Source organism: Penaeus chinensis, chromosome 34 (genome assembly GCF_019202785.1).
Source record: "Penaeus chinensis breed Huanghai No. 1 chromosome 34, ASM1920278v2, whole genome shotgun sequence".
Taxonomy (NCBI): domain Eukaryota; kingdom Metazoa; phylum Arthropoda; class Malacostraca; order Decapoda; family Penaeidae; genus Penaeus; species Penaeus chinensis.
This window is the reverse complement of record NC_061852.1, coordinates 4,073,685-4,093,684: the sequence shown is the minus strand read 5'-3', so window position 1 is coordinate 4,093,684 and position 20,000 is coordinate 4,073,685. Positions and strand designations below refer to the sequence as shown.

The following is a 20,000-nucleotide window of genomic DNA, read 5'->3' as shown; positions in this document are numbered from 1 at the left end:
CACACAACCTAAATTTCTAAATTCACATTTTATAGAATTATGAAGACCTGTACCATATATTTTTAAAGAACACAAACCAAAGCATACTCACATTAACTCCTGCTCCTCTGCCGTACTTCTCAAGCAGTTTTGGGTCAACCACCTTCCGCCCTGGGAATTTTTCGGTATGCTCCTTCCTTGTGGTCATTTCTCCATCCTTCTCGGTGACTTTCCATTCACTGTAGCTTGCTTTCACATTTCTCCACTTTCTTGTTTGGCCATCCTTCCACTTGCCTGATTGGCCTCCATTCCTATAGTTTGATTGGCCAGCTTTCCCCCTGGTGGTCTTGCCCTGCTTTTTCCTCTCCTGGAATCTGCCACTTCCTCCGCCTCCATGCTTATCTTTGCCCACTTTCCCTCCCTGAAATTTGGCAGGCTTTGTTGCAAATTTGCCGCTCTCTCCTTTTCTGGCTTTGGCAGTCATCTGGAAGAAGAGCAATTTTATTTTAGTTAAATATGTTAATTTCCTCTTTCCCTTTCTCTCTCTCTCTCTCTCTCTCTCTCTCTCTCTCTCTCTCTCTCTCTCTCTCTCACTCTTCTCTCTTTCTCTCTTCTCTCTTCTCTCTCTCTCTCTCTCTCTCTCTCTCTCTCTCTCTCTCTCTCTCTCTCTCTCTCTCTCTCTCTCTCTCTCTCTCTTTGCATATATTTGTTTTATCATAACTGAGCTACTATAAGAGACCAAATCTCATAACCAATCACTTAAAGAGCAAGAGAAAAGAAAGAAAGAAAACAAAAAACACCAAAGCTTAACTACCATATTTACCATACAAATTTTAAATCTGTTAATTCCTGATAATGTATGACTTTATGAAGCTGAAGTTCAATCATTACAATTAAATAATTATCCATGGAGCTAACTATACAAAAAGTTACTTTCACCTAATATGTAACTTTCTCAACCTTAAATCCTTTTTAGGCAAGGAGGGAGATTGCATTCAATATCTAATGATCAGCATCCAGTTTACACATCTGATCAAACCAACCAATCTGTTGTTTACAAATACTATTATGATATTGGAGAATATGCCAGGCAATCTCTTAAAGGATAAAAGAGGATGACAAAGACAATTTCCATTAGGAAACTAGCATGATGTCTTGAAATCTGTCTCTGTATCAATAAACAGAATGCATCTCTAAAATCTATTACTGATGGTTTGTAGATGTATTGTCCCTTAGTAAGTTAAAAGTTGGTACAGCTGCTGTACAAGTTCAAAGCATCACATTTTTCTTCTTTTCCACTTGGAAAGTAAAAATCCACCATGAAATGTTTGAATGACATCTCTACATTCCTACTCAGCTAGGGCAGTGGCTCTGCAGGGAAACATCTCTCACTACTCATTTGGTCCCATGTTATTGAGCACAGACTGATGTTTCTAGCCACTTGCACAGTGTTTATTTATTGGTTCTCTAGATGGATATTTTCTTGAAACAATCCACATCCTAAAATCTATCAATGGCAGTGGTGAGTTCCTCATACGCAGTATGCATTTATTGAGGTTTTAGTCTGTGCTAGGAAACAATCATAATGCTACTACACCAATAGATAGGGTAGCTATGAGGTATTCTTGGAAAACGGCAGGATTATATCATATATCTACGCATATCTATACAATAGAGTTGTGGTTTCCTAAAACCTCTTTAAACCCCTTCCCGACGGGTCACACCTATAGGTGTGATAACAAACCGCTCGAAATGTGGCGTGCAGCTGTCCGCCGCGGCGCGTGAGTACTGAACTCACAGCGCTCAAAGTCGGCGTGTTGCCGTGGTTCGCCAGAACGTAGAGTTTATTTTAGTTTTCTACACCTGTCACCAAAGGGTTAAGTGCTGACTTATATGTGGATTTCAACTTCCTATCTGGAATGCAAAATCTATACTAAATCTGCCCAAACAATAGAGCTTGGACAAGCATTTGAGTCACACCTCATGAGTAGCATTCCAAAACAGCCTAGACGAAAGCTTAGCAAGTTAAGCCCCCTTTGCTGCATGCTCAGTCCCAAGTTGTTGTGCAAATATGCATGTTTTCAGCCATTCATAATGTACTTATGTATGAATTACACTATTATTACTATATTCAGTTAACAGACATTGAGAGGAGTTCATTGTTACCAAATATGATGGGGTTTAAGATACGGACCTCTTCTATAAACTTATCCTTCATGAGCAATGCTGTTATATTTATTTAGGAGATATTAACAGTTATCAATCTATAAACAATCATTATAATGGACTCTGCAGACTTTTGGTACATAACTAATGACGTACATATATTTCTACTTTCAAGAGAAAAAACATACAACTACATTAAAAGAACCAATGCGGTCACATATACTAATATGAATCTGTATCTCCATTTCCTTTAGCATGGCAGGATTTCATAAACTGGCAACTAAATTACGACTAAAAGCCATTTATTACCTTTATGAAACCCGGAGACGACCTTACATCTAATAAAAAGGACTCTTATTAGCTCCTTCCCCTTCCTCTCAGTGATCGCGAAGCATGGGTTCGCTTACTCCACTGTTTACATGTGCGGACTAAATCCTGTGATTTTTCACCGCATTGAAATAAATAATTTCTAATTGGAAGTCATTTTATCATTATAATGGGATTGATTAATACAAATAGAGAAAAAAATATATTATGTTATATGTAATTGGATATATTGGAAAATTCTCGCACATCATCTAAAGCGGGAAAACAAGTCATAGCATGTATTTCTCTCTCTCTCTCTCTCTCTCTCTCTCTCTCTCTCTCTCTCTCTCTCTCTCTCTCTCTCTCTCTCTCTCTCTCTCTCTCTCTCTCTCTCTCTCCCTCTCTCTCTCTCTCTCTCTCTCTCTCTCTCCCCTCTCTCTCTCTCTCTCTCTCTCTCTCTCTCTCTCTCTCTCTCTCTCTCTCTCTCTCTCTCTCTCTCTCTCTCTCTCTCCCTCTCTCTCTCCCTCTCCCTCTCCCTCTCTCTCTCTTTCTCGACACACACACACACACACACACACACACACACGGCGCGTGTGCGTGTGCGTGTGCGTGTGCGTGTGCGTGTGCGTGTGTGTGTGTGTGTGTGTGTGTGTGTGTGTGTGTGTGTGTGTGTGTGTGTGTGTGTGTGTGTGTGTGTGTGTGTGTGTGCGTGCGTGCGTGCGTGCGTGCGTGCGTGCGTGCGTGTGTGTGTGTGTGTGTGTGTGTGTTATATGCCTTTATATGTATATATATACATATGTGTGTATATATATATATATATATATATATATATATATATATATATATATGCATGCATGCATACATACATAAATGCTTAAATGTATCCATACGCATACATGTATCATATATTTATGTATGGATGCATATATGTTTGTGTCTGTGTGAACGCTACTTCTCCGTGAAATCAAATATGGATCTAAATACATCACTAAGCTGCTTCGCGCCCTGTGTGTATCTGTAAGCATCTCCCGTAAGATATTTCCAGCATATACTAGCAACACTGTGCCCTTTATATTTGTTAGCATATTGTTCCAGACGCATTTTGAAATATGCAGTTTTCTTTACCATATCTTTTAGCTGATTTGGATCCCTTTTTCGTGTTCTCTGCGCCCTTTTCAAACTCCTTTCCGTTAGCTCATATCTCACTTTGGTGATTATTGTTTGTTTCTCCCAAGAGCATAGTTTGCTTTGTTATCTTTTACATGTTCTTACTATTGCTTGATTTCGTCTCCACTCTTTCGTTTTGGGTTTTGTCAAGTCTCCCATGGAAAGCGTTTTTTTTTGGTCCACGCTCGTTTTCTACAGTTTTCTATAAACATACAAGAGAGGATGCGCAGTATTTGCCTTGGGTTTGTGTTAGAATGGAGAAAATTAATTTCTGTTTTGACATTTGCCAGAATTTAACTACGTGATATATGTTTGTTTTTTTTTCAAACTTTTCCACTCTGCCCCATCACATGTACCAACTGGTCCAGGCCTCTGATTTCTTTCTTTCCTGATTTCTTGACCTGTTCATCTCTCTTAGCTTTCACTTTGCAAGTTCCCACAACCATTTTTGCCTCACAAGTCTGGGACACTAACTCCACTTCTTAACACTCACCCAGAAGCGTACCACCTTTCAGGGTCACCCCCTCATCGGTACGGTTGGCTACTAGCACCATTACCTCACTTTTTGCTCCTGGCACTAAACTCCTTCCCACAGTCACTCCCACAGGCCAACGTGAAGGTATACACTCAATTGGTTTAACCAAGCCATAACTTCCCACCAACTTCTGAATTAGCCTACAAGTTCAACTCTTACGTCCTCCTGTGAAATAACATGTATACCTAGTAACCAAAGAAATATCTTCTCCTGGTAGCCATAGGACCTTTGTCACCAATACATCACCACTGACCTTAGTAAGGAAGTCGAGCCGAAGTAGGCAATGGTCTGTTAGATCTGCTGCTAGCACAGGGAACTCTATCTCGTACCCTTCTATTTTTATATTCACTTTCAATAAACCCCACAATGGACTGAGTTCCCAAAATGAGCCATGTAAGGGATTAGGTTGCTTCGGCAATTCCTCCTCGAAGAGTCCTTTCCTCCCAAATGCCCTAACAGCACCAGTGTCCACCACCATTTCACACTGCTTTCCATCAGGACTCCCTAGCACTTCAGCATCATCTTTTCCTTCCTTACTTGTAGCCCTCCCCCAATGGCTTGTACAGGAGTGGCCTCAACTAGGGCACTTTATTTTTTTTCGTCCTCTTCACTGCTTTCCTCTCTTGCTACCTGCCATAGCTGAGTTGTAACTTAAGTTGAGGCTTGTTGGCGAGAGCCCCCTACACCTCCCAGCTCCTTTCCGTTATCTGCGGGACTTTGCCTGCTATAATCACTGGCCAGATGACCCTCCTTGCCGCACCAATAGCAGTATCATTTGGGACACTGGCCAGCATAGTGCCCCTCCTCCCTACACTCCCAACACACTAGAGTGGTGCTGGTCTGACAGGCTCTGACTGGCCATTCCCTTCGGAGCGAAAACCCTCTACTTTTTCTTGTACACTGATCCTTGTTGTTCCATGCCTCCCACTCCAGTGCCTTGGCAACTGCCTCAGAGCCCTTGAACTTGCCATTCGCTCGTATAGCTCCATGTCCACATGATCCAGTGCACCAACAAAAGCCTGAACAGCTAGATCAGCCAGCCACACTTCCGGCATCCCTGGGTGTGCCCTCCTCACCAACCTTACCACATCATGGGATAATTGTTAAAGTGACTCTCCTTCCTTCCGGCACCAGCATTTCAGCTGAGTACGATACTGCTCTTTCCTGTGCATGCCCCCTACCGACGCTGTAGAGCGATCTTCAGCTCACCAAAGTTCCTGCGCTATTCCGATAGGAGGTCTTCGAGCACCTCTCTTGCTTCATCACGTTGGCTTGCTGCAAACTGCAATGCACGTTGGCCATCATCCTATCCACTCCCACCAGCTACCACTTCGAACTGTCTCATACAGTTTTGAATGAATCACTGCCGTTGAACGTTGGCAGCGTTCACAATCTTGTGAGCCCAAACCGTTTCCTGTCGTGTAGGGTATGCTCCTAGGTGCGAGGGGTGGTTGGTCCAGCTGGTGCTGAAAATGCTTGGGGTAGCATGGATAATGAAGGAGTTAGCCCACTCAACTGCTCCATCATCTACCGGCACACCTCTTGCTGAGCTGCCATCTGACTCTTTGATCACCTCTCCTGTTCCTGCTGGTGTCGTGTCAGTCATTCGACTTGCTGTTGTAGACTGCCAACACATCCTCAGTTCCGCGTCCTTTGACACAACGATTTAGGTTTTCTTTCTGCCATAGTCCTCTTGGCCATTTTTGTCTACCTTACACCCTAAGCTCGCCACTTACCATACTCTTGTAGGACCCATCATTCGGCCCCTACAGTGTGTGTGTGTGTGTGTGTGTGTATCTGTATATGTGTTTGTGCGTGTGTGTGTGTGTGCGTCTATATATAAATATATATATGTATATATATATGTATATATACACACACATATATATTCATATATATACACATATATATTCATATATATACACATATATATTCATATATATACACATATATATTAATATATATATTAAGTTAGATAGATTAATAGATAGATAGATAGATATGCACACAAACACACGCACACACATGCACATATACACACACACACACACACACACACACACACACACACACACACACACATATGGTAATATGATTAATAACAAACACATACACAAACACACACACACACACACACACACACACACACACACACACACACACACACACACACACACACATACACACACACACACACACACACACACACACACACACACACACACACACACACACACACACACACACACACACACACACACTCAAACACACACACACACATACATATATATACATATATATAATAAAATTATCAAAATCGGACCATTTTGTTCTCTTTTTCTTATAAATGGAAGATCTTCTTTGATAATGAACAATTTAACGAAGAAAAAGCTCAAGGGAAACCGAGCACTGTTACGTGAAAGCTTGCCGAAGCGACAATCCTTCAGAAGTAAACAAACATGGCTCACTGGTTTCACAGGAATCCCCTCAAAGCCACTGCTCAGGTGAAATTTGACCTGAAAATGGTCGCGTCTGACAGCCAGGCTCTGAAATTATGTAGGTGAGTAATTAGAGCATAAGAGCGAGTGACAATTAATTTGTTTTGTCTTGAGCATTGTGGTTTATGGAGTGATTTGTTTTGGTTAATGTTCGTGCTTAGCGACAGGTGTTGTGACAGTGAGTCATCCTGTCAAGGAGATGTAGAGCTATTAAGGTCCTTTTAAAGTGTACTTAAGTGGGGTTTATGTATCGTCTAAAGTCTCAATAACTGGATTCGCTTTTGTTAGTCATTTGAGTAGGTTACATGACAGTGATACTGTGTTTCCATTTTTTTCCTATTTTTGTCGATGATGTGTGACTTTCGCCATCAACATGACAGTGATAGAGGAATACTGCACACACAGTAGTGATTATTATAGCTAATTTGTCACATCATTACTAATTACCTACATTTGTTTTGATCACAACAAAAAATATTAGGGACTGTTGTCAGAGTCAATTAAGTAGGACTATAAAAGCATTATTTTTGGTTACATGTGGACTATAAAGACTGATATGAATGAATTATTGTAATACCATAAGTAAATTGTTCCCAAGGCATTGGGACCAACAATTGCTGTATTTGTATATTACATATGTTGACTGATGACTTTATGGTAATATGATAAATAACAACCCTCCCTAACCAGGACTCGAACTCATGTCATGCTGGGTATGAAACTGGAGGGCCAGTATTAAACCAACCATGCCACATGATCCTCTAAAAGGGTTGTTATATATCAATATCAATGTGGCATTGCATTATTCCAACTGTTATGGTAATATGAGTAAGGTGTACATAAGAACTGCATCAACTGTGAGAAAATTTAAGATCATAGCCCAGTTGGGAATTAAAAACTACATTAAGTTATAACAAAATTAGTCTGCAGAAGCCAACTATTTCAAGTTTAACAATGGATGAATTCTGTGCATAGCATAAGTCCCCATGAACCTCCAGCATTTAAGTCGAGCCTTGCCTTGCATTGAATAACTTAGCAGCGTGGTAACCCACCATAATCTGTCTGTGCATGCAGCTCATGACATCATGGCCAATCATTATTAATCTTTTAGAAATGTATTGTACTATTAATGTCAACTATTTCTGTATTCTGATTTAAATAAATTTATATCAAAATACATATTTATTAAGTATATGATGTGATCTATTTAATTATATGCACACCATATTTTTATTAGAACTACATGTTACATCTATCCTTGTGCTTGCGTAGCCTTCTCCTGGCTAATTTGCTTGTTTGATTACATTGCTACTTGTGTTTCTGAATTCTTTCTCAACTTTGTGACGAAAATGATCCCTTACGATAATCTTTATAATATCTGGAATAACATTAGACTCAGACTGGTCCCTTCCCATTACTGTTGATCAACCATAAGGTGAACCCAAATGGTATCTTTAACCCCTTACTGATGGATGAAGAAAATAAAAAAATAAAAACTCTACGCTCTGGAGATTAATGGCATTGAGCCTACTTTGAGCGTAGAAGTTCGGTACCTCAAGCAGAACGCCTGGTTTGTAGTGCTTTGGTGCATCGCTGCGGTGTACAGCCACACTCCACAGATCAAGCAGTTTGTTATGACGCTGGAAGGCATGGCCTGTCCAATGACAATTGGAAGGGGTTTCAAGGGTGGTGCCACAAGTAACGAAATATGGCGACTGGGAGGGGGTTTGGGGGATGGGGCACTTGTAGGGAAGTTTAGTGACAGGGAGGGGGTCTACAGGCATAGGGCCTAACCCCCATGTTAGGAAGACTTTTGGGTCTTATGGCTATATCTTTCTGGTAGTTTTTCCAAATAAGAAGGGGTTCATTTGCTTGTTCGTTTCTGTTACGCCATGTTGAATTTTCCATGACAAATTCTTGTCTTGAATTTTTTTATTTTACACCTTCTTTATCATACAAAAGGCTATTCTTGGTGTGGGTTTTTAATTATCCACTTTTTTTTTGCTTTTGAAAGCCCATCCCCCCAACCTCCAATTCCCCATGGGTCCCCATAATTTTGTTTGCAGAAGTCTAGTCTCTGATGGGTGTGGTCTTTTGTAAACCTTTACTGTAATTTTGTTAATGCTATCATCTAAATCTAGGCCTATGTTCTTTTTAGCAATTAGTCTCAAGCTACGACCCTGGAGCGGTAGCTCGAACAATTCCCAGACGATTCTGAGACAAAAATTTGAGATTGTCTCAAAAGTGTCTTAGGCAGGCATGCTGCCACATATAAAAATGTCAACAAAAAGATAGATAAAATTAATGCTTTTTTTATCACTCAAAATAGTATATTTATGGTTTAATTGGTTAATTTAGTAATGCAGTCATGGACACGTTCATTTTAAATAAAACTTGACCCACATCAAATAATATCAATGAACATGTGGCACCAATGCCATTCAACTCTCTACGTCATGCATTTGCACTCATCAGTTTATTTCAGATTTTATGCAGATGTGTTTTTTCTAATCTAATGTGCTAGCATTACTCATGCTAATACATATTTACAGGAAACAAACAGGATTAACCCATTTGGCACAGATGGCAAGAACACATACCATGCCCACTGTAATATAAATTTATTTATTGTATTTACACATAGAAGGCTCTACAAGCGCAATGCTTGAGTTGCAACATTTCTTTGAGGCACCTTTGGAGTCAGATTTTCAGTCTTACCTGGGTCATCCAAATCCTCTTCTGATAATTCTAATTGTTCTCTGAGATTTCATTCTTGCTACTAATCCATGCAACTCAAGTTTACACTGTTTGCATATAGCACTCCATTCTTTCCCAGACTTTGAAGGAAATCTGTTAAAATGTTCCCACACTGGATCATTCTTCCTACCAGATAGATTAGGCCTTGTGGTCAGTGACATCTCTCTGCTCTTGCAGTTAGCTCAGGAATGAGTGGGTTTAACACCCAAATTATTACACATTGGCACAAGTCCAGCCATGTCATAGCATGATAGCAAGAACAGGAGTCAGACACTTTGTAATCAAGTGAGAGATGATGCAACATGCTTGTAGTTTAAAAATGTGTTTTAAACTAATGTATGCACTATATGATAGCTTTCCAATTATTTTTATGCTGATAAATAAAAAAAAAAAATTGAAAATATTATTTAAATCAAAAGAATCTGATTTAAATCCAACAAATCTGATTTAAATCCAATAAATCTGATTTAAATCTAAATATGATTTAAATCAAATAAATCAGATTTAAGTTTTTTTGTTTTTTTTTTTAATAATAATATTAATAATAATAATATGATAATAATAATAATAATAAAAAATCAACCCTGACTGTAAGTGACTGTAAGTGACACTATACATAACAGTCTAAGCTGAAGACTAGTCAGAATGCTATTCACTCTCATGGTAGTGATTATTATTATTATTATTATTATTATTGTTATTATTATTATTATTATTATTATTATTATTATTATTATTATTATTATTTATATAATATGTACATATATTTTAGCTGTACCTGCTTGTTTTACCTTCTACATAAGAATGCATTGCAGTGTATAGATAGTGTATAGATTTTACAAAAAATTCCATTTTGATGTTCATTTTTTTCGGTTTTGATCTCAGTGACCTGCGTCAGGCAAGAGCTCGGCTCCTTGAACTCTTCCCTGATGCCAACCATGAAATTGACGTGGTGGAGCCAGCACTGACGCTGTACCTTGCCCTGCTACGAGGTCTCATTGAAGCACCAGAGGGCTCGGACTGGAGCAAGCTGAGGCATTCTGTGCGCTTCCGTTGGACTCACTCCATGCTGGGCAGCACTCCTGAGTAAGCTTACTTTAGGAGAGTCAGATTATGATTTAAATGCTGATTCTGAATTATATTATATTTCTAGCAGATGTGAATTTGAAGACTAAAGAATTCTGCTCATAGATTTTAGGTGATATTACCTTGTGATTACTTTTTTCTGTTTACACAGGGCTCACTTTGATGCAATATATGAGCTTGTATCAGTCCTTCAGAATGCAGCATTTTGGTACATGAAGCATGCAAGCAAGGTGGCAGCACAGGAAGAGTAAGTCCATTTATTTACAGTGTAATGAATTATCATTTTGGAGGACAGTAGCATAATCTGGCAACTTTAAGTTATTTTATGTTTTTGTGACTTTATTATGCATGTGCCCATTCTGTGCAAAACTAATGAAACCAAAGTCTAAAACTCTCTAATATCCCTTTTCCTAACTAGAGTGAGCATGGACGAAGCCAAGATTGTCCACCGTAGCCTTCGTCGTGGGGCAGGACTGCTGAAGTACGCCCAAGAGGAGTGGGTGAACAAGCTTCTTGAGGCCCCCAAGCCAGGGAGTGATGGGGACCCCAGAGTGCACACAGCATATCTCAACCAGGCTACAGCAGAAGCCCAAGAGGGTAGGGTATTACATGGAGCTACATGGACTTAGCTGTCCTCAGTTCCTGTAAAGAACAAAACACAATCTCAGTACCATTAAAGGGACTACCTGTATTCAAAAAAAAGAAAAGAAAAGAAAAAAAAAATATACATATATATATATATATATATATATATATATATATATATATATATATATATATATATATATACTTTTTTTTTTTTTTTTTTTTTTAAATATTGTAATGTGCAAATAAGGACCAATTCATGGTGATTTTATTGTCCATATCAATGCAAAATTTAAAATCATGGATGTTTCCCATGAATTCATTGTCATTATTATACTTAGAATTAGTGCTTTAAAAATTTATAGTTCTTGGGGGAAAATATGATATTAAAGATTCTTTATATTTACAGTGACAATAGCTCGAGCTGTGGAGTTGAAGCACAATCCTGGACTGATTTCTGCACTTTCAAATGAAACTTCCAAAATGTTTACAACGGCTGCTGACTCCATCACATCACTGGATGAGAAGACATTTGACCATTGGACAAAATATTTACGATTAAAAGCAGCTTTCTATGCAGCATATGTAAGAGCATATTTGACTTATTTTCTTTGTGTATGTGTGTGTATGGGTGCATATAAGTGTAAGTGTATCTGTGTATCCATTATCATAAGTGCATATTTGTGAATGTGTCTAAATGTAGGTGCATGTGTGCATACTTAGCAGTGTGCTTGATTGTAATGGCATGTGTGTGTGTGTGTGTGTGTGTGTGTGTGTGTGTGTGTGTGTGTGTGTGTGTGTGTGTATGTGTGTGTATGTGTATGTGTATGTGTATGTGTATGTGTATGTGTGTGTGTGTGTGTGTGTGTGTGTGTGTGTGTGTGTGTGTGTGTGTGTGTGTGTGTGTGTGTGTGTGTGTATGTGTATTTACGTATTGTTTTATACCATCATCTCTGTAGTAAACAGTACACTAGAATTGGTCTTGATGTTTCTCGCAGGCTTACAATTATGCTGGAGAAAACATGCTGAACCAGGACAAATGCGGAGATGCCATCCGCTCACTGCAAGAATCCAAAAAGAGTGAGTATGGCATTCTTTTGGGTCATTTAGCATTCCTTGCTAATCTTGCCCTATTCTGTCAAATTACCTATATATTTTCATTTTCTTTTTTTTCTTTTTTTATGTGCCATGCACAGAGAAGTATTTGCTAAAATGATTAGTCATTGAATTTTTGAATTTTGTCTTTTGCTGCATTGTGATTTTAAGAGACTTTATTGTGTGTTTGTCTAATGCCACATCTAGCCATCATTAAGTATTTGATGTTAGAAACATTGTTTTCCTCCACATGTTAGACTGATCTGTATTAGTTGTATATATCCTTATCATATTTGGGTATAACTATAAAAGTGAAAGAAAAGCAAATGAAAATACAATTGATGGAAAAGGTAAAAAAGGGACAATTCTATCTTTAAGCCAAAAAGAAGGAAAAGTTTCTTAGGGGATGAAGAAAACCACAAAAGACACCAGTTAACAAGGATGAAAATTAGTGGGCAAAATGAGACATTCTTAGCCTTGTGAATCACACATGTACCTCAGTATGACACTGTTTTTAAACTCAGAAAACTTTCATAAATATTATCCTTTAAGTCTAAATAGAGATGTAAGAAAATATCACCTATGAGATGCTTTCTATGTCTTTTACATATATATATATATATATATATATATATATATATATATATATATATATATATATATATATATATATATATATATATATTATGCTGCAGTGTTAGGTCTCTCGTTTTGTTCTTTATTAGAATATAAAGAAAAAATAGACCTTGTGAGCCTTATTTTCATATGATTTTTATTAGATTTTGAGAAATGTTCTTTCAAAATGTAATCAAGTGCTATTGTACTTATATAATTGTACAATCCTTGTATTACATTTTCTTTTTTGGTTTTTACTATCTAAATAATGATGACATGGCTATTTTTTCTTGATCATTCCTAGGTGTTGCTTCCGTAATAGTGACCATCTCCGTTTGTATTTTACCCATCTGCAGATTATGAACTGGCTGCAGAAATGTGCAAGGAATACGGCCAAACCAAAGGGCCAGGTACGCAGGCAAAGCCAGAGAAACATCAGTTCTTCCGCCGTATTGCCCCCATCATTGCAAGGACCTTGGAGAAATGCGAGAGAGAGAACGGGATGATGTAAGTTGAAATAAGATCGCCTAGTGGCAGAATTATATAATTTGATTTATTGTTTTTTGTGTCTCTGCCATGTGCCATGTTTTTCTGTCTCTAATTTTGACTAAGGAAGATTCTGGGAATAGCATCCAATCAGGCAGTGCTGGTAATGCCACTACTAACTTTGCACAAGGGCACTGCCTTGCCTTCCAGTAGGTTATCACAGACATAAAACTTATTTACTGTTTCAAGTACTGTTTATTACATTTAATTTGATCATATTCAGTTTATAGAATGGACAGCTGTTGCTTTTTTCATATTTGTACATGTAAACTTCTAAATGGTCATTTCTCTGCAGCTATCACCAAAAGGTCCCGTACGACCCCCCCCAGCTAGAACTCAGAGCCACATATGGCTTAGTCTCGCCTGATGACTACACCCTCCCCCCTGCAGCTCCTCTGTGGTCACCAGTCACCTATGCGGCCTTTGATCTTACTAAGAACCTCGCAGAAGACCCTGGTGCTAACTCGGTCAGTGTTTCAGGTCATCAGATAGAGTGTCCTTTGAGGGACTTTTTTGTGTGTGTTTCTGAGTGCATGCATATGTGGGGCTGGGAGGGGGTTATGTATTCACAAAGAAGATGGTTTGATATTCTCTGTTTTGAGTTTGTGCTTTGTGTGTTTGAGTGAACGGTTGACAAGAGTTTAAGGTGGTGTTATAAAGCTGTTGTTTGAATGGCTTGGTTAGGCTTTGTTAGGTAGAGGTGTTGATGCTATTGCTTCAGATAGTTTGATATATATATGTATATATATATATATATATATATATATATATATATATATATGTATGCATATATGCATATATGCATATATGCATATATGTATATATGCATATATATATATATATATATATATATATATATATATATATATATATATATATATATATATATATATATATATATATATATATATATATATATATATATATATATATATATATATATATATATATATATATATATGCATATATATATATATATATATATATATATATATCATATATATATATATATATATATATATGCATATATATATATATATATATATATATATATATATATATATATATATATATATATATATATATATATGCACACACACACACACACACACACACACACACACACACACACACACACACACACACACACACACACACACACACACACACACACACACACACACACACAGATATACTTATATAGGGTATTTTTGCATGGTTTTATGTATATATATACATATATATATATATTTTTTTTTTTTTTTTTTTTTTTCTGTGTGTGTGTGTGTGTGTGTGTGTGTGTGTGTGTGTGTGTGTGTGTGTGTGTGTGTGTGTGTGTGTGTGTGTGTGTGTGTGTGTGTGTGTGTGTGGTGTGTGGGTGTGTGTTTGTATGTCCTATGTTGATTATTTATTTCTGGAATTGATACTTATGAATGATATAACTTTTGTCTCTCTGACTGTGACTCATATTAGGAAAATTCATATTTGGCAATTTCCAAAGTGAGAGTATCAATAAGTACGTCTTTAATGCTTTCTGGCATAATCATGGGTTTTTACCAGAGCTCAGAATAATCACGACCCCAAGACTGTCACAAGAGCAAGTGCCTGCAGGAAGCCCAATGGCACTTGTAAGGTGGGCTGGGTAAGCTGGTTAGACGTAGTACATTGATTCTTTAAATTGCATATGCTTGAGTGTTTATCCAGAATGGGAGACTATGCAGAGCATTATGCTTTGTGTGTAATATGCTAGTCTAAGGATGCTATTTTGAAAATGGCTCTTGACACCTAGCAATATCATTAGTATTAGAAATACCAGGTACTTCTGCAAATCAAAGCTTGTAAATTTTATACTTGAATTAGCAGTCATTGTTCTGGTGCACTCGTATTGGGAATATTATGTGCAATACTTTATAAAAGGTATAAACTAATAATCTAGACAGAAATGACATGCTTCAAATTACAACTTTAATTGATGTAAGTGTTACTTATTATGTTAGTTACATTTACTTCACATTCATTTTTTTATCTGAGATGTAAAGAACAAATCAGGGCAGAGGACAGGAACACTAGCAGATGTTTATCAGGTCAGAGGGTTATTCAGTAAATTTGGATATCTTATAAATAGTGGAAATTTCATGGTTGTAGTCCAGTTAGAAATGGTGGATGATTGAAATAAAGAATTAATAAATAATTGGTACAAAGTTATAAGCAGAGAAATAAGTATTTAATATTTTTAGTCAGACATCAGTTCTTTTTGTTGAGTGCACATTTTCTTATGAGTGGTATAGTCTGTCCATGTAAAATAAAAAATCTTGTTTGAGAAGGTGCATCCTGTGAGAGTGCAGACATTATTGTAGATTTACAGGCAGGAATATGATTATGTGACCTTGAATTAACATTGCAATAGCTTTGAATTGTGAAAGGTTTACATTAGATTTCTTTTCATGTGTTTCTCTTTTCATCATCCAGGAATTTGTGTTACTTGAATACAATTTTCCCTGAATTACAGAAGTCTGCCCAGAAAGCAGAAGGGGATCTCCCGCCTGTCAAAGAAGCTGACATCCACCAGTCATCGAAGGATCACAAAAACAACAGTGGATGCTCTCTGATGTAGCCTCTCTGTGAGTGGACAGCTGTCATGAGTGATTGTAGATCATGGCTCATGGTTGTGTAGTTTTTTTTTTTCCTTTCTATTTGGGGGGAGGGCGGTTAGGATTTAGAAATGTTCCATCATTGGAAATGACGGTAATTTTCTACTTGTCTTTGGGAGGTGAATTAATGTTTACTTAAGCTTATTTCTAGGTATTTTGTGGCAAGATTATTTTTACTTGTCATAGTCAAAGTTAGAGAAAAATTATGTGTGTATTTCAGATGTGATTATTGTATACACTGATAAAAAAAAAAAAAAGTTATTTGCTGCCCTCCAGTTGTAAGGCATTTATTGTGTTTATTTGTTGTATTAAAAGAATTGATTCTGAAGAGCATTCAGTGAATCAGTGAAGAACTCACATATTGTAGCAGCATGACTCTGCAACCTGAAGTTCAGCATACTTGCCAGGTTGGGTCCCACCAAGTCCACAGACGTGTCATCACTTATTGGACAGCAAGCTCCCCTTGTTTCCTGCACTCTTACACAGTGCAAGTGTGATTAAGCTGCAGAATCTGGAACTGAGATCATCATTCCCCGATCCTCCAGATGACCACAGCAATAGCAGCAGCAGCACAAGGGCTGTCCAGTCCTTAACCGATTAGGGAGCTCCCATTGATCTGCAACTTCACCTTCACCACCCAGCCATGGCCATGGGCACTTGGGGCCATGACAAACGTTCCATAAAGATATGTAGACCAGTCCAAGTAGTAGATGCCATCCATCTACTACAACATGCACTTGCAAATGTATTGTGTAGAATAATCACATTTTCAATATGTACATCCAATTTGATTTTCTAGAAAATTAATTTCAATGTCTATTACTGAGTTATAGAACCAGAGAGAAACAGATTGTCACAAGCTAAAAGAAATAAAATTGCTAAAGGTTGTTTATGGCAGTATGACATGTGCATAATTTTCCACTTTAAGCATATTTAGAAAACATCCAAATAGATTATACACTCTTATTTTTAATTCATCTTAATAATGTATTGTACTTGACACTTTCCCTTTTGTTTTGTGAACATGATTTGATAATTTTTAATGATTTATTGTTACAAATTAATCTTGAGAAGGCCTACAACTTCATTATCTTTTCATTAAACAATACTCATTATGATTGTGTTCAGTTTAAATGCACAGTACAATTCCAATAGCACAGTATTTGTTTGACATCTCCCAGTGTAATGCAGTAACCAGATATGTTTGGCGGGTTGTAACAAATACTAATGTCCAACATGCCATTTCTTTCTATCTTTCTTTCTTTCTTTCTTTCTTTCTTTTCATTCTTTCTTTCTTTCTTTTCATTCTTTCTTTCTTTCTGTCTCTGTCTCTGTCTCTGTCTCTGTCTCTGTCTCTGTCTCTGTCTCTGTCTCTGTCTCTGTCTCTGTCTCTGTCTCTGTCTCTGTCTCTGTCTCTCTCTCTCTCTCTCTCTCTCTCTCTCTCTCTCTCTCTCTCTCTCTCTCTCTCTCTCTCTCTCTCTCTCTCTCTCTCTCTCTCTCTCTCTCTCTCTCTCTTTTTCTCTCTTTCTTTCTGTCTTTCTTTCTCTCTTTCTCTTTCTTGTTTTTCTTTTTTTTCCTTCTTTCTTTCTTTCATTCTTTCTTTCTTTCTTTCTTTCTTTCTTTCTTTCTTTTTTTCTTCTGTTGTCACTATCTTCACCACAATCACTAGTTGTAGTGGTTACGGATGTGAGCAGAGATAAAGAATGTGGTTATTCTTTGATAGTAAGAACACATAACTTGTGTTTAGGGATTATTAAGTAATTTGTGGAAAGTGAGATATAAACTTTTCATTACCTATAAGACATGATATGAAGGTATGAAAGATACTGTGTGATTACTGCTAAACTGTATATTAACTTATTAAGAGCTAGTCTGGGCCAAATATTTAGAGACAGTAATCCTTTTACTATATTTTGTAAAATGAAGAAAATACTTGTAGACTTAACATGAACACCATTTTGCATGGCAGTAATAAGAGACATCTTGTTTCATCAGAAAATAACTTTTTTCAGTAATATGAAGGGTCTGCTTACAGATTTCCTTCCTGTGTATGGTGGTTTCTTAATCTGTTTCTAAACATTTTAATGAACGTTTATGCAACATGCCCTGCATTAAGGATGATGTTCAGGTGATGTTCAGGCAAATACTGTTACAGATGTAGTGCTTATATAAATGTGAAAATACATGGTTGTTCAGTATTCCAACTCTTCATAATTCCACAGTGGTGCCAGACTATCAGACCAGTGATGTATGTTCTATTCCTATAGTCATTGTGACATTATTACAAAGGAAAATTCTGATACTTCTTGATGTAAGGAGTAAGGACCTCTTGGCAAATTTTAGGTTTCTCATTCTTTGTCAGGTCGTTTAGGGTGGAAGTTGACATGATTCTGCGTTTTTGTTTTCATTTTGTAGAAGGATGGAAGATACTGTGTTGGAGATGTATCTTGATTTTATTTCAGTATCATTTTAATTACTTAAAGATTATGCTGTGTTCCTTGCCATTTCATTATACATTCTTGGTCGGATATTGATTAATATATATATTGTTTTCATAATGTGTAACCTGTTTTCTGTATTTTTCGTTACTCCTCAATTTTTTTCTGCCTCTTGCTAGTTGTTTAAGTTAAAGGTATGACTATTAAGTTTAAAATATTTTTTTCTTTCTTTAGATGAATAAAAATATATTGATTTCATTCTTCAAATATAATATGATAAACACATGACAACATAATCCTAGTAAGAAAAAAAAAAAATATTGTAAGAAAATAAATGAACAGATGAAAAAGATGATTAAAACTTAGTTGTAATGCATTCTACTATAAATGAGGTTTTCTTTAGCCAGTGAAGTGGACCAGTAAAATAGAACTTAAAGAAATGTTTCTAATTCATCTAGTTCAAAAAATAAATTAATGTAGTGTCATGTACAGATAATTATCAAGTTCGGTTACTGAGTCTTATAATTTTTGTTCCTACTATTTGATATGTATCATTTTGATATGTTGACCAAATTTGGGTCTCTGTGAAAAATAAGTGAGAGTGAGAGTGTAGAGTGAGAGTGTGTTAGAGCATCTGAGTGAGAGTGTGTGAGTTAGTGTGAGTGTATGAGTTAGTGTGAGTGTATGAGTTAGTGTTAGTATGTGAGTGTGAGTTAGTATGAGTGAGTGAGTTAGTGTAAGTTAGTGTGAATGTGAGTTAGTGTGAGTATGAGTGTGAGTGTGAGAGCACAAGAGAGCAAGAGTGAGAGATGATGATTATATTGATCAAAAGTGTTTTAGCAATATAAATGATATAATACATACTATATCTTCCCGCTGTATATCTTTTAAAGTATAAAGCTTCTGTATTAAAAAGAATATATATATAGCTCTTGTCTTCATTACCCAGATTCTTTATCAGTTGGCTGGATAAAGTAAAAAAAAAAAAAAAAAAAAAAAAAAAAAAAAAAATTAAAGAAGACAGAGAATAATAAATTTGATGTTTTAAATGAAAGAAAAAGTTTTTTATATTGTTAATCCTTACCAATTTTTATCTTTCACTGTATATCATTCTCTTTTTCTACATGGATACAGTATGTATAAATTTAAAGATCTTGAGCAAAATAACTTATTAAATATAAGTTATTAAATATTAAACTTGCAGTATGCAATGCATGTCTATTGATGTTATAGGATTTATTTCTTGTTACCTTTTTCTTCTTCCTTTCATTGTCTTCTTAACCCATGGATTCTGAGGCACATCTCTGGTTGTGCTATTCCTTCATGTTAAAGCAAATGAGAAAGAAAGAAAGGAATAAAGAAGGAAAGAAAAAAAATTATCTGCTGACTCCCAAAATTGTAACTTTTTGCAAAATGTCAAACAAAATGAAACATGTAATTTATACTGATTTCATAATGGGATTTGTCATACTTAGTTACACAATGTCTACACAAAAGCAGTATGTTATTGCAGTGGTGGTGAGATTAAATAGAAAATGGTCTAATTCCACTTTTGATGCATGCAAATATATGTATT

General features: G+C 36.6%; 2 protein-coding genes across 3 annotated transcripts in view; one reads left to right on the top strand and one right to left on the bottom strand.

Annotated features, from left to right (window-relative positions):
- Positions 1 to 2,564, bottom strand: part of LOC125043612 (WD repeat-containing protein 46-like) — a 12,072-nt gene extending 9,508 nt beyond the window's left edge. Inside the window, exons 1-2 of the mRNA XM_047639845.1 lie at positions 2,455 to 2,564; positions 92 to 463 (exon numbers count right to left, since the gene is read on the bottom strand). Of these exons, the coding sequence (XP_047495801.1) occupies positions 92 to 463 (372 nt within the window). The 5' untranslated portion in view covers positions 2,455 to 2,564. The remainder of the gene's footprint in view (positions 1 to 91; positions 464 to 2,454) is intronic.
- Positions 2,565 to 6,581: 4,017 nt separating this feature from the next.
- Positions 6,582 to 16,874, top strand: LOC125043604 (BRO1 domain-containing protein BROX-like). Of its 2 annotated transcripts, XM_047639836.1 has the most exons (10): positions 6,582 to 6,713; positions 10,294 to 10,494; positions 10,646 to 10,741; positions 10,913 to 11,091; positions 11,489 to 11,664; positions 12,078 to 12,159; positions 13,146 to 13,296; positions 13,631 to 13,802; positions 15,845 to 15,956; positions 16,394 to 16,874. In XM_047639836.1, exons 1-9 carry the CDS (start codon positions 6,613 to 6,615, stop codon positions 15,947 to 15,949), a joined length of 1,263 nt encoding a protein of 420 aa, XP_047495792.1. In that variant the 5' UTR covers positions 6,582 to 6,612; the 3' UTR covers positions 15,950 to 15,956; positions 16,394 to 16,874. The 2 variants fall into 2 exon arrangements, with proteins under 2 accessions (XP_047495792.1, XP_047495791.1); XM_047639835.1 differs by having other exon boundaries at positions 15,845 to 16,874.
- Positions 16,875 to 20,000: the final 3,126 nt, after the last annotated feature.